Consider the following 15,914-nt stretch of genomic DNA (forward strand, 5'->3'; position numbering starts at 1 on the left):
AGGCTCAGATGTAACAATATCTACTGATTTCAAAAACAGAGGTTGGTCAGATATAACTATATACATATCTGATTATGATTTTTGCTTTGATTTGCAGCAAATGTCAAAGCTGAACAAAGGGTTGTCATAACACCTGGTGGAAGATTGACGAAAGGGATTGTTAACACACAACTTACATCCCATGTTCAATTTTTCACTGCTGATTTCATAAAACCATTCCAAATTGGGATTTTATTTTCAATCTCACTAAATCCTATCATCCATAAGACGTCAATGTTAAAACGTTTACAAATAACTTCTTCATCTTGATATGTTATATTCCTCATGATGTTCTTCAGACCTGAAATGTGTGGTTTTTTGTAAGGTGTTATGGGTATCTGATTTGAAGTGGTGTCACATTTTGTACCAACTTTTCTTTCTACAGGAGGGCATTTTGAGACAGATACTGAAGGAGTTACACATCTTATTCCTCCAAGTGCATGAAATGTACCTAAGCCATCCAGGGTTTTTACATTAACATCTGCATTATGGAAAACAAACTGTGTGAAGGTACCAAGTTCGGTGGTTGATTGTGGACTACTAACAACACTGTTTAGATAAGTTGTGGCTTCTTTATAAGAAGAACATACACCCATTGCATGCAACATATCTATTGGATGTCTTGACCCATAGCAGCAATGCAAATGTATGGAAAGACCTAATTGGAGTGGGGATGTGAATGATTGACTTCTGGTTGCTGCAAATATTGACTGGTTGATGGTTGTTCTCTCTCAGTTAGTGGTGTCTGAACTAAGGTCAGTTCTAGAAGTAATAACAATGCTACTAAAAGCTTCAAGTGATGCTGGAACGAGATTTCTGCCTCCAGTCTTCGTATCTTCATTGTTTGGGAACATCTTGCAATCGTATGCCATTCTACAAATATCTTCTCTGACAGTTTTTGCAGTAGTTTCAACAATGCGCAGTTACTCACTAGTTTCATTGGATTTCTTGTCTGCGTACCATTGCTCAGTTAAAATTTTTTGTCCTGTTTGAGTAAAGGTTCAAATGTTATGCTGGGAATGTAGATGAATGCAATTCATGCTGCCCTTGCAGTGACCGACAAGTTTAGTTTTTTAACCAGTGGTCACTATAAAGGTCCTCTTGATTCGCCCCCAGAAAATTCAGCCATAATTTTCTTTAACTCACTCAAACTGTATTGGCATTCATTACTTTCAGTATATTCTAAAAGCTTTTTGAATGCAGAAAACACTACTGACCCCTCTGGATGGCCTGCTGATTCTCTTTTTGGAATATGCTCAAGTGAGGCATAGCAGCTGAAGAGATAATGCCCTTCCTCTGCTACCAAATCGATAGTATATGTAATACGTGAGTGAACTTCCTGTCCCCACTGATCACTGTGTTGTTCACATATTGAAATAATTTTATCACAAAACTCTAGCGTTGCTACATTATATACATTGAACTGTCTGTTTTTTGGATGTTTTGTGTCAGGTGCACTTGCTCTCTCTCCACAGAAAATGCAGCCATTTTGAAAATCAAAACTCTTAGCTCCAGACCGAAGCACAGCACAGGTTTGGGAAGTAGAAGGCTGTGATCGTCTTTTATTCACTGTAGCTATACTGTCTTTTCTAGTATAGTTTTTATGGCATAGTTTATGTACTAGTACACATTTGAGTTTTTCAAATGACTTGTATTTATCATCTCCCCTCTCCACGCTTTCCTGGATTAAAGCCTTGTGCCCTCTTTCAACTAGGACCTCTTCTCCCTCATTGATCTTCCTTTCACAAATCAAGCATTCCAGTTTGAATCATTATTTCAGATCCCATTGTACATCTGAAATTAAAAGAAAACAAGTTTAATTATGATATTATAGCCTATCTCTATTGATATTGAGTTGTAAAATAATAATAATAATTATTATTATTATTATTATTATTATTTTTGGTCTGTCACAGTCATCCTATTCAACTGGGTGGTTTTTATAGTGTGGGGTTCCAGGTTGAATCCTACCTCCTTAGGAGTCCATCACTTTTCTCACTATGTGCACTGTTTCTAGTAACACACTTTTCTGCATGAGTCCTGGAGCTACTTCGGCATCTAGTTTTTCCAGATTCCTTTTCAGGGATCTTGGGATCCTGCCTAGTGTTCCTGTGATTATGGGTTCAATTTCCACCGGCATATCCCATATCCTCTTTTTTGATTTTCAGGTCTTGGTACTTATTAATCTTTTCTCTTTCTCATCTAATTATTATTATTATTATTATTATTATTATTATTATTATTATTATTATTATTATTATTATTATTATTATTATTATTATTATTATTTGAAGGTAACAGACCCTCTTTCAAGCATGTTTTGTTAAAGAGGATGGCAGCATCAGTGGAATTGATTTTATATATGGTCTTCTCAATTCTTCTTATTATTTTCTTCTCGTCAGGGCTGGTATTTGCTAATAAATGGCCGATGTTCATAGTCTGGATAAGGAATTGGTTTCTTGATTTATTAATTTTTATTGCATAAAAGAAATGGAAGTTAAAAGGGGCGTTTGATCGCTGTAGAGTTTCGGGAAATCAGGATTTGTCGTATTCTTGTGTAGAATCTTCATCGTTGTTCTAAGGGCATAGTGGAATTCCAACGTTTCCAACCGTATCATCGGTTCATTGTCAAGGAAGGGTGGGTTTGTTCTGGTTGGAATGGGGTCATCAGACAGTATTTAGAGCGTCCCGGGTGTCCCATGTTGTGAGGGCTGAATTTTCATTGGCTGCTTCAGGGGATTAAGGCCCTGGGCCAAACCGTCTCCCAGAGGTCGATGCTCGCACTATTCTCCACATGTGGACATTGGAGGTGTCCCTCCTCCCGACGGTGGCACGTAGAGTGCCGCCTACTGGCACCCCAGAGCCGGGCGAACGAACCAATCAGTTGGTGCCCCAATCTACCGACAGTGACCTTCCTCATACTACCCTCCCAGTCTACAACGTCCCCACGTGGAGACCAGTGCGAGCATCGACCTCTGGGAGACGGTTTGGCCCAGGGCTTTAATCCCCTGAGGCAGCCAATGAAAATTCAGCCCTCACAACATGGGACACCCGAGACACTCTAAATACTCTCTGATGACCCTATTCCAACCAGAACAAGCCCACCCTTCCTTGACAATGAACCGATGATACGGTTGGAAACGTTGGAATTCCACTATGCCCTTAGAACAACGACAAAGATTCTACACAAGAATACGACAAATCCTGATTTCCCGAAACTCTACAGCGATCAAACGCCCCTTTTAACTTCCATTTCTTTTATGCAATAAAAATTAATAAATCAAGAAACCAATTCCTTATCCAGACTATGAACATCACCCAGCTATTAGCAAATATCAGCCCTAACGAGAAGAAAATAATAAGAAAAATTGAGAAGACCATATATAAAATAAATTCCACTAATGCTCCCATCCTCTTTAACAAAATATTATTGTTATTATTATTATTATTATTATTATTATTATTATTATTATTATTATTATTATTATTATTACTATTATTATTATTTCAATAAATTTGCTCATTTCCTGAGTCGATATATCGCCTTTTACAGCATAATGCATTTTTCATAAGCATCAAACTGCTTTCAAATACGTAAAATATATTATAATTGAATATGCAAGTTCTTTAATTGAACATACCTGTATTATTTTTAAATCTACCGGAAAAATTACTTCTACCAATCTTTTCTATTTTTTGAAAAGGAACAATTTTTAACTCTTTAAAAATTTCTGTATCTGCAAAGGTTTACAAGTTATTGCAGAAAAACTGAATTTCGTCTGCCATTTCCAAGGTGGCCACCATAGCTTATCCTGTATTGATGAGGTTTTTTAGTATGTTCAGACCAATTTTCATGTTCCTGCAAATTTGTTTGGTCGATTGTTTTTTTTTGCTTAAAATTCCTCGATTATAAACTCAGCAAAAGGACCAGGAGCACTTGTAATTTGAAATAAGTTTCTGTCATTGTATTGTAAATATAGTTAATTATAGTTTTTATTCTGCTGTTTACAGTGTTTGATTTATTGGTTCTTCAGGTTACTAGTATTGTTGAGTGCCTATGTGACTTGATGAGTGAATGTGAAATTCGAGCATCTAGTAGACAAGCAATGGTACCATCTCTAACAGACTCCTCAACGGAAACCTTTTGGGAATCAGGGGATGAGGACCGCAACAAAACAAAAGCCCTGACATTAACTTGTCCAGTGTCTTCTAGGCCAAAGATTGTTTATGTTCATATTGACAATTGTAGGGACCTTGGGGTAGGTAATAATCCCCTGAGGAACTGCAAAGATTGTTACATAATTTTTTTACCTTTATTATTCTTTTGTAACAGATTTTGTTTTTATTTATAACATACATATATGCAAATGGATTGAATAGTTGATAATAATGGTAATGCTGATATAATGATATAATTGTTCATTTAACATATGATGTTGCCCTTGACTTATGATGTCATATTTTGCCTGTTGCATGATTGTTTAGTTGGCATATTACATGATATTTTATATCCTTTTATGTATTTGAGTTATGAGTATTTTGTATGATGTAAAGTTTGAGAATAAACTGTATATATTCTAGTGATGAAATTTGGTACAGAATTGTATACTTAACATGGTGTGTTTCATTAAGATATCAGATACATTTGCTTTTGTTGTTTTTTGTTTTCAGAACAAAGTTTCAAGTGTTTCTTTCAAGTGTGGCTGTGGAAGTGAAGATATGGTCATGGCTCAACAGGTTGATGTTGAAAGTCGTTTTACAGGGTGGCTTCATGCTGTGTTACCATGTAAGATTTAATTGACTAAGATGTTTTCCATGGGTTGACCTTTATTTCATGTGTACTTTGCAGTTTACTCTCTGTTTGGTTTATTATGCATGCATAACGTTTTCTGTTGTAGGAATCAAGGTAGGGTTGCTTCTTGATAAGTACATTACATACTTTATCAAGGGTGGTTTAGTTGAACTGTGAGTTGAATTGAGAGATAACATTCTTGAGATAATGATTACAATAATTTTATTTTTTTATGTGAAACTTACCCTCTATCATTAGCTTTATCTGCGGCTACTTGGCGCAGGTTCGACAAGTGTTAAAACTGAAATAATTGTTAATGAATGCTCCCAGTAGTTACCCTAACCTTTTGGAGGGTGGGGGTAAGACAGAGAATGTTTTGGTTGTCATTTTTTCTCTTGTTGGCCAATACGGCCAGCCGTTTTGACAAGTGCCCTAAAATTTGGGTTTGTTTTCTTGGTTAACGAATGAATTGTATGGATTTTGGTCTGCATTTGGCAATGTGAATTATTCTTCTCAATCTTCCCTATTGAAATCTGTTAGATTTTGTCAGGTAAGTGGTTGCAAGACCAGATTGGGTTAATTGACTTATGTATGCATGAACCATGCATGGATCACCGAGGTCAGTTGTGATTCAGACAACCTCTGTAATCATTAAAGGATTGGTCTTTGGGAGAGATAGAGATGATGATGAATTGCTGAATTAGGAGAGAAGGATAGACTTAGGTGAGAGTAAACAGAACAGTCTTCAATCTAGGTTGTTTGGGATGAATCTTACGTACTGGTAAAGGTAGCTTATATCTCTGTGCTGAGAGGCAAGTTGGCATTCATACAAAAGATCGAATGCTGCTCGGATGACTGTCTAGTACGCCGGTTCTCCATAGGTGTGTTTCGAATGTTTTAGCTCGTCAGAATTCTCCTTGCCACCATTGTGTACAGGTGCTTGTTGGTATTTCATGGCTGTTTGCTGCTGTCATGATACTGTGCATGGAAACCCTCCACTGGAGTCGAGGCTAGGAATGTCAGGGTCTGTAGGCATGATTACAGTGTTAACAGGATGTTGATTTTTTAGGAGAAACACACTGTTTACGCAGTCTGCAATGGTATAAAGTGTGATCCTGGAGAATAGATGTGAGGAAGTAGGATTTTTTGAAGGACTTTCTGCTTAAGTTGGTTAGTATAGGAAGAGAAGGGAAGCAGATAGATTGCAAAAGCAATTAGTTAGGACAGGTTATCAACCTGTCATTTCTCCCCCTTCTCCAGGTCCTTTGTCTGTGGTCATCCATGTTCAGTCTAGGCTTTTCCTTTGCTAATGCTCTAGTTAGTACTGAGGCTTCCTCTTAGCTCCGCCTTCAACTCCGTTTTTGGTTCAGGAAAAGCGTATTGAGAATTTAGAACAGGTTTGTCTGAATTGGGTAGGGAACTAGTCTGGGTCCCCTCATAGTGTGCGATCATTTTCGTGCTCCCTCATAAGAGGTAAGGTGTCAGTGCCCTTACCCATCTGTAGCCTGAGCCTAGTACTGGCCTGCGATGGCAGGAAGAGCGACTGCCAGGGAACCGGGACGGTTCTCAGGGTGATGTGGTTCTGTGCCCTCCGTCACCTGCCTCTCCATTTTTCATGCTCATAGTCTTGTATAATGTATTAGCCGAAAGATCGTTTTGGTAAATGTTAATCTTCGATACGTATGTGACTTCTGCCATCATCAGTACCTAGTATGAGGTTGTTAGCACTGATAGGACTAGTTATATAGGTGTAGACAGTTTTATTAAAAATAATGTCTGTAGCGAATTTTACTTATTTTGATGCTATGTCGACTCAGTCGATTGTTTAACCAATCTCTTTTGCTCTTTCCAAATCATTGTCTGCTAGCCTATTCCTCCTCCTCCGTCGAAATGCGCTTGTTTGTTCTTTAAATTTTTTTTTTTTTGGCTATCAGCAAATCTCTTCTTCCTTGATTGTTTGTCTTTCCAAATCAACCATGATACTGTTGTTTCCAAGCAATATATTATTCTAGCTACACATAGCTAAAATCTGCAAATACTTAAAACCCCTCTAAATACTTAGAACTGCCTATTTTGATAGTTAAAACACAAAACACTCTAAAAATGCTTATACTCGAGTATTTTAATAGTTTTATTACAAAAAGTGCATTTAGTCATGAAAATGATATGAAAATACAGTAATTAGTGAATATTTCTCAGTGAAAAATACTGCAAATGAGTGAATTTTCCATGTATAATGTGTATACATATGTCCCATAGAGAAATCCGTGAATAGGTAAGTCTGAGAATCTTGAGAACGCGAATACGGGGGTTTACTTATGTTGACTCGCTTTCAGACAAGGCAGGAAAGTCATAAATCTCTTCCCCCTGCCTCCCATTTCCCATTTTCTTTTTCCACCTCGTTTTAGGAGCAAGAAATCTTTTCTACTGAGTCACTGGTTCAAGTTGGCCAACTTGGTTGACAGTATTCCAAAGGCCAAGGATCTGTTGCTTCACCTGGCTCAGTCTCTGTGCATTATGAATTTCAGTCGACTTCCCTAACTCCACCTGATTCTTATCTAGTTATGTGGGGATGATAATTGAATTTGCAGTCTTGTCTGTCAGAAGATGAATAGGTACTTGCTTCTTGAAGAATTTTATCCCTGAAGGAAGCTTCCTAAGTGGTAAAGTCTCTCTTTGTCAGGAAACATGGCCTCACTGGGGATTTTGTCAGAATAATCAGGCTTAGTTACAGTAGTCTCAGCTTAAGAGATTATGACTTACAGCTAATGTTCACTAAATTTATAAGTAATCCAGGACCATCGTTATCACCAGGTTTTGTAGGAGGGACTATGAAACCAAGAGTTGACCATTTTATTCTTAAACCTATGTCCAGGTTTTGTTTTTTTCCCCTATGTCGTATAACATAAAATAAGGAATTTTGACTAGTGTCATTACACTTACATACAACATAGAATGGTCAACACTACACCTGGTAAAACTTCCTAGATGTCAGGGCAGTGAAAAGACCATCGAAGATGCCTAGCAGGTTTATCCTAGGTCAGAAACAAAGTCATAGTGGAAAGTTTGCTTCTTTGAGCGAATAAACAACATGATATTGGTTTGATAATTCACAGTGTTTTTGGCGATTGGGATTCAGAAAGAACAAAACTACTGCACCTACAGAGTGGCCATTACATCCACTAGTTCGACAGTTGCTCTGGGATTAGAGGAGCACTCAAATGTAGATGCATTAGCGTGCAGATGAACAGAAACAACCAGTCGATTACTATCCTTTGAGGGTCCTCAGGCTTAAGCAGTGGGTGTGGTTGTTTAAGTTTGCCCTGATTCAAACTTATAGGCCTTCCCCCTTTATCTGTTCTAAGGAAGTATTGAGCAAATTTCAAATTCAAGAATTGCTTAGTGACTCCTGTAGTTTTCGAACTTTCTAGCTCTTTGGTAGATTTCTCTCCTATTCTTCCGTTACAGGGAGATCAACTCAAACTACAGAATTCCATGCACTTCCACTAACTTCTGCATCTCACACTTAATCACTCGGAGATGCTTGACTGTCTTCTCCCAATAAGGGGATTTTCAGAGGTATCATGGGTTCTATCCATAATCAAGTGGGAAACAACTGTGGACTTGTGTCAGAAGCAGTGATTTGTGTATTGCTCAGGGTGCTGTTCTAGAGGAAATTCCAGCACTTGGAACCTTGTAGACATCAAAGTTTCTATGTTTTCTTTGATAAAGTAAGATTTGTTTGTTGTCTACATTCAAGGTTATCGTTCCATTCTTTCCTCGGTATTGTGTCACGTTCTATTAGATCTGGCTGATGATCATCACCTTGAGGTGTTGAGATCAGTTGAGATTGAAGCCTCTTCAACTCAGTATCAGTCTCTCCCTGGAGTTTAGATGCAGTCTAAATTTTATCTGTAGATTCTTTTGAGCCTCTGGAATGAGTTCCATTGAATTATTTACTATGAAACCTTTTATTTAGCACTGTCGGCAGGTAAAAAAGTTAGTTTCAAGTACTCCCCTTAAGGCTGTTGTAAAGGGAATACTATTTTATCTTTTTGCCTTAGAGCTGAGAATGATGTTAAGGCTAAGTTTTTCAGAGAACTGTAAGAATTCCAATTTAACCTCTTTGATGAAGAAGAAGAGGAAACACTTTTCTATCCTGTTGGGGCAATTAAAACTTACTTTGATAGGTTAAGCCTGGAAGAAGTGGTTATCCTTTGTTTTGTGATTTTTGAAACCTAGAACTTCTTTTTCAAAGGTTAAGCCTGGAGGAGGCAAAATTAATCTTTTGTTTTGTGGTTTTAGAAAACCTAGATGTCTTTGTCAAAGGTTAAGCCTGGAAGAGCAAAGTTAACCTTTTGTTTTGTGGTTTTAGAAAACCTAGATGTCTTTGTCAAAGGTTAAGCCTGGAAGAGCAAAGTTAACCTTTTGTTTTGTGGTTTTAGAAAACCTAGAGCCTGGAAGAGCAAAGTTGTCTGTTTTGTCAAGGTTAAGCCTGGAAGAGCAAAGTTAACCTTTTGTTTTGTGGTTTTAGAAAACCTAGCTGTCTTTGTCAATGGTTAAGCCTGGAGGAAGCAAAGTTAACCTTTTGTTTTGTGGTTTTAGAAAACCTAGCTGTCTTTGTCAATGGTTAAGCTTGGAGGAAGCAAAGTTAACCTTCTATTATGTGGTTTTAGAAAACCTAGCTGTCTTTGTCAATGGTTATCTTGGAGGTCAAAGTTAACCGTCTATTATGTGGTTTTAGAAAACCTAGAATATCTTTGTCAAAGGTTAAGCCTGGAAGAGGCAAAGTTAACCTTTTGTTTTGTGGTTTTATAAACCTAGAACGACTTTGTCAAAGAACCGAGATTCTCTGTGACATTTGATTAGGGTAGTGCATGAGAACTAGCTCCATACCTTTTACCTTTATTGAAAGTAAACATTCATAATGTGAGAGCTGTTGCAACTTCATTTAGTGTTATGATAGTTTGTTGCTTGAGGATGGGATAAATGCAGCACAGTAGAATTGCAGTTTGGTTTTGCTTGCTCCCAGCTTTAGGTATACAAAATCATGTTTAAAAAAAGTAAAGCCCTCAGTCCGCTACTAGTAGCAAGTAGTCTTTTCCTGAACTGAAGAAAGAGTAGTCCCTTAGGTTCTGTTTTAAATCCCAGGTTTTAATATCTTGGGGAGCATGGAGGTACATATATTGTCTAGGAGTGTACCTTTATATCATAAAGGTATTTATTTTTAGTGACTGTCATTTTATCTGCCTTTTGGACCCAGACACAGGGGTCCCCTCATGCTGCTTCCATTTCATTCTGGCTGAATTGAAGCAGTCTTCTCTGCAAGGCTGCTCTTTGCTGCACATGTATGAGAACTTTGCTCCCTGAATGGAATCCAACTTCTGGTGGTAGTAAGATCCAGAAAGGATTCCAGATCAGGTAAGAATGTTTTGGGTTTCATGCAAGAAACCTTTAGCTTGATTGGCTGAGCTGATTTTGTATAGCTGCACTACCCACCTTCCTCATCTCAATGCGGGAAGCAGCTAACTTTAACAGTAGGTAAGATTCATCCCAAATAATATTAATTTTCATAATAAAATTTATTATTTGGATACTTACCTACTGTTAACGTAGACCCCATCCAGCCTCCCCACAACTCAGTGGGCTGTCAAGGAGAATTCTGACAAAAGCTAAAACATTCGAAAGACACCTGGTGGTGAACAGGTGTACTAGACAGTCATCTGGGCAGCCAGTCGATCTTTTGTTTGAATACTGACTCGGCTATCAGCATAGAGATAAAAGCCAACCTTAAGAGTAGGTAAGTATCCAAATAATGAATTTTTTAATGAAAATTTATATTTTCTGTAGAAATAACACCAGGTCAAGAAGACAGAGATAAGTCTATAACTTCTCTAGTGGATATAGATCCTTCTATACTCAGATGTCAGAGATAAGTCTATAACTTCTCTAGTGGATATAGATCCTTCTATACTCAGATGTCAGAGATAAGTCTATAACTTCTCTAGTGGATATAGATCCTTCTATACTCAGATGTCAGCTCAGGGTAGTAGGCTAGATTTAATGTGATTAGATATTGACTCAGTTAAATCTAGAATTGAATATTATATAACAATTTGAGTCTTTTGCATCAAATGTGTCAAGTGCATTGGCAGGGACAGTGTCCCCCTCCCTCCTTTGGTCACTGCGGATGCAGCCTTGTCTGTCACCTCGGCACCCCTGCCAACAGGCCTGTGGTATTCCGTAGTTTCCAGATGATGAACATCCCAGGATGTTCAAGGACTGTGCCCTCTGTCTCCTGCCCTTGCTTTCAGTCCTCCATGATCGCAGTTGCATAAGGACAAATATGGTAGGTCTATATCTAAAATACGGTTAGATCTTGTGTTTGACCCCGTTGCCCTATGGTTATTCTAGCGATTTTGTCTGAGCCCGATAACCGCTCACAATCCATAGTGAGTGCTGCCATTGCGCCTGCAGCTGTCGCTAGCAGCCCTTAGTCTGTAGTTAGGCTATCAGGATTAAGCGTATATGCCAGTTCTCCCCTTTTATCACCGATGATCCAAGTTTTGTTTTTGACAAGGCCACTGTTATGACCATGCCCGGGCTTTTGTGGTTTTTTATGGACTTTTTCTAGCTTTGGCTAAGTGTGCCAGATATTCTCTTTCGCCTGTTAGTCCATTAGTTTCCACAAGGAGCGAGTCTGCATGGCCAATAGCGAGTCTGCACTTTGTCTTTAAGTCCATACAGGTGTCTGCAAGTCCTCATGGTCAGCAGCGAGTTCCCATAAGTCTGTGTGGCCAGCAGCAAGTCCGCATGGTTGCCTGTGGGTCCATGAGTTCGCATGGCCAGCAGAAGTCTGCTTGGTCATCTACGAGTCCACATGGCTGGTAGTGAGTCCGCACGAGTCTGCATGGCCGGTAGCAAGTCGGCATGGGTGTCTGTGAGTCCACACAAATTGGCATGGCTGGCAGTGAGTCTGCATGGCCAGCAGCGAGTCTGCACGGTTGTCTGCAAGTCTGCACGAGTCCCCATGGCTGACAGCGAGTGCTCATGGTGTCTACGAGTCCACATGGCTGGCAGCGATTCTGTACGGTTGTCTGCAAGTCTGCACGGATGTCTGTGAGTCTGCACTGTTCTCTGCAAGTCCGCATGGTTGTCAGCGAGTCCACATGGCCAGCAGTGGGTCTGCATGGGTATCTGAGTCCGCACAGGCATTAAAGAGTCCACTCAGGCATTAGCAAGTCCGCACGGGCTTTAGCGAGTCCACACAGGCGTTAGTGAGTCCACACAGGTGCTGGCAAGTCCATGTGGGTGTTAGCGAGTCTGAGGCGTCAGTGAGTCCACTTCGTGAGAGAGATTTAGACTTTCAAGTTTCTGCCAGATAGATTATGAGAACTTTAGCGCCTGGCCTTGGTTCTGGGGCTACTTGTGTCCTTGAGGAAGAGGATTCTTATTGGCCTTGCTCTTCCTGACAGCATTCTCCTTTGCCTCCTTTTCAGGAAGAGGAGCATTTAGTCTATACCCTCAGTTTTAAGGAATTAGTTCAGTTGTGCTAAGACAGATATCTGCAGTCCTTCCTTTAAGCTATCAGTTTTTGTACTTGTAGACTTGACTCATTGGCAAATGTTTGGCCAAAGAGAATCTCCTTTTTGAAAGTCTTCTCTCATGTCTCCCTTGCTGTCTGCTAGGAAAACTATGGTGTATCAAGCTGGGGATTTTTTCCCTCTCTTCTGATCCAGCTGTTAATGGTTTTTGTCTCCTTAACAAGCTTTTTTGGATGTGATGTGTGAACTGGCTCATGTCACAGCTCATCCTTTGGGAAGTAATAGGCAACAAGCTATCTGTTTCTATAGCTGCAGGGACAGGGAAGGAGACACAGAAGACCAAAATAGTACTTTTTTCCACCTGTCCCAGGCCACTAAGGGAAGTCTCCTCCTCTTCCTCTTACTATAAACACACTTTGGGCAATTCTCCCTCTTTCCCCCGGCCTTCCTTCTGGGCTCAGGAATGAAGAAGTGTCCTTTTGGCAGCAAGGATCCAGATTTCATCTGCCAAAGGGTGTGTGCAGTTCCTCCACTATATCAAGATTCTTAAGTTTGATCAGCTCATTGAGCCCTTGTGTGCCAATGGGTGCAGGTTGGGCCACTTCACTCAAGTGTGTTGTAGATGCCCTGGTAAAGGAATTCTTGTGAAAGGCTGTTGCATACCTTTCTGGAATTCACTGCCTCTTCAACCAGATTTCAACCTTTCAGTCATACAAAGCAACCTAGAGAAGAGACAGGTGTTGGTCAGGAATTCTTTTCTCCATTAGAGAAGGCAGCATTAGAGGAGGTACCAACTACTTTGCAGGCCTTTTTTACTCAGGCTATTCTTAGTGCCAGGCAATATGAGTTCGGAGGACAGTCCTAGACATATACAGGCTTAACCTCTGTGGCCAACTGCTTCCCTGTTTTATGTGGAGTCAGCCTCCACAATCTTTAACCGCCTTGGAGGAAGGACATGGATGTTTGCTTGGTGTAAGAACGATGAATACTCTCATGTCCCCATTCACCAACTTTCAGGAAGTGCCTACTCTTTGTCTTTGGGGAAAGACATACAAATGTCAAGCTCTTTGTCTGAGGTTGACGAGTTCCATGCCCCAAGTTTTCACTAGGGTGTTATCCCCTTCATGAATGTTTTACTTATTAGGGGTAAAGTTACTTTTGTACTTGGACGACTGGATTATCTTTGTGAAGCCCGTGGAGGTTTGCATAAAGGCAAGAGAGCCCGTACTGGGCTTGTGAAGGCCCTAGGCTTCCTGAGAATGTCCAGGTCAGGTCAAAACCTACTGTATATAACAAGATTTTAGATAAGAATTTATCTCAATTCTGTAGTACATTGTAAGACAACTGCTCAATTACAAAACCATCTGTGTATAGACTAGCTATTGCAACAACAGGTATCTTATGAAATATTGGTTATGTAAAGATGGTGTTATTACAAATGCTGTTTTACTTACTGTATCCTTAGAAATTCAAAATAACGTATATACTCGTGTATCATGCAACTTTTGAAGACCTAATTTTGAAACTGATTGTAAGGGGGTCGCATCATACACGAGATATAAAATTAGCATGTGTAATAGTCACATACAGTATTGGTATCGTATTATAAAATGCAAACATAATGAATATGCATCTTTTCCATGGGTCTTTTAACAAGTTATGCTTTACTTCACTGTATCCAGTAATATTGTATGTATTTGCTTATTACTAATTATATTATAAAATGCAAACATAGCGATCATGCTCCATTTGCATTGTTTGGGTTGTTGTGAACGTGGACGATGATACCTTCCGGGAATTTTTGTTTTGGCATCAATTCAATTTCTGTTTAAAGATAACCATGGGGGAAGGTTTTGTCCCATTTGCCATACACATCAAAACACCAGTAAAATGTGTTCTTTCATACACAGTAGTTTTGTTTAAAATACTTTTCTCTCCAATATTATTTGCAGTCGAGTTTGATGGCATATTGAAGTTTAGGAGTTTCATCCATGTTGCCGACGAATGATAATTGATAGTCATTAGCGCTTGAACATTTTGTTTTCTCAGCTGTAGCTATAACTTGCAGCTTAAATTTAGCAGTATATTTCCTTGTGATCTTTTCTCCATAGCGAATAATGGTATAATGTAAAATATATATCAGTCCTATTCTACTTCATGTCATTTGTAACATAAATACAGCAATTGTTTACTATCGTACGATGGTTGAAATGCAAGCAAAACAGCTGTTGTTATCTGATTCAGTTGCTCATAGCCACGGCCTAGACTGTGTTGTTTCTCGTTCGGTTGTTTATGGCTGTACTCGTTTACTCAAAAGAGTATAAGGTAACTAACGATACTTCTATCATTCACTTTAACTTTTTTTGACTTATTTAACTAGAAGATGGGATAAAGAGATGGAGTAAAAGAGGTTAGTCCGTAGTAATTTGGTCTCTCAAAAAGGGAACTCGCATGATAAACAAGATACAGGATAAAATAATTTTTTATGGGTGAAAATTTTGAGGCCGCACAATGCGCGAGATCGCGCGTTAACGAGGATATACGGTAACTGAAATAACAAAGTCGATTCCATATCATGTTTTTCCTACACACATCGCCTAAAAGGGAAGCCATTGTTTTGTTTATGTTTAATCACCAATCGTAAGCAACCCCTAACAACAATACGATGAGGTATGATAATTATCTTACATAATTATCGTTCTTATGACTGAATTGGGTCATTCTAAGTATTAGCTCCACACCTGTTTTTACATTGGAAACTGGTTTTTTCTCCACTTTACGGCTTCTGATAACGGAGGCGAGTTTGTTGGCGGCCAAGCATCATTTGCCCCCTAACTCTGCTCAACAGTAAAGAGGGACTGTGGGAATCCGGGGTTCTATGTGGGAGAAAACAAAGAAGTGGAGTGGACATGTTTATGTTACAGGGGCGCTGGCTGGGGGGGAAAACAAGAGGGAGCCAAACATAAAAGGGAGGGAGCGACTGAAAGGGTGGGGGTTAACGAGGCAGGGAGGGCGAAATTTCCTTACGTGCCCCAAAAGCGGGGTTAAGTGGGGAGTGGTGCAACAAGGGGGTGGGAGGTAGGTTGCGCAAGCGGGAAACACGTCAGGAACAAGTGTGGGTAGAAGCGTAACTCTGGGGGTGGGGGAGGGAGGAAACATTGCCCGGTTACGGGGGACGGGGACAAAGGTTATGGCCGACAAAAAACAAACTTCACCAACCTTAACAGAAGCTGTAAAAGTGGAGAAAAAACCAGTTTCCAAGGTAAAAACAAGAGCGGGAAGGCACGTAGTGCTGGCTGGAAGGAGCAACTTGGCAGGAAAAAATAATTTCCGGAACAGCGATTGGTGAAAACTACACCTCTTCCGGCCCTTCTGTGCTGCACCGTAGGTCCTGTCGCACCTAAATGCCCTCTTCTGCAGGGCGAGGCGGCACTCCCTCCCGCAGTGCGGACAAAAGCACTGTGTTTTTAGCAGGCCGTGATCTTGGCAAAGCCTGATTAAGCTTTCGTAATTGCCTAAGTAATAGGCAGAAAAGTTGC

The 15,914-nt window shown here is 39.7% G+C and overlaps 1 protein-coding gene across 1 annotated transcript in view; it reads left to right on the forward strand.

The window, feature by feature from the left end:
- The window catches only part of hiw (highwire), a 1,788,684-nt gene that overhangs the window by 1,525,363 nt on the left and 247,407 nt on the right, over window positions 1-15,914 (forward strand). The window contains 2 exon segments of the mRNA XM_067112237.1: window positions 4,074-4,298; window positions 4,711-4,825. Of these exon segments, the coding sequence (XP_066968338.1) occupies window positions 4,074-4,298; window positions 4,711-4,825 (340 nt within the window).

Source organism: Macrobrachium rosenbergii, chromosome 2 (assembly GCF_040412425.1).
Source record: "Macrobrachium rosenbergii isolate ZJJX-2024 chromosome 2, ASM4041242v1, whole genome shotgun sequence".
NCBI classification, from domain to species: Eukaryota; Metazoa; Arthropoda; class Malacostraca; order Decapoda; family Palaemonidae; genus Macrobrachium; species Macrobrachium rosenbergii.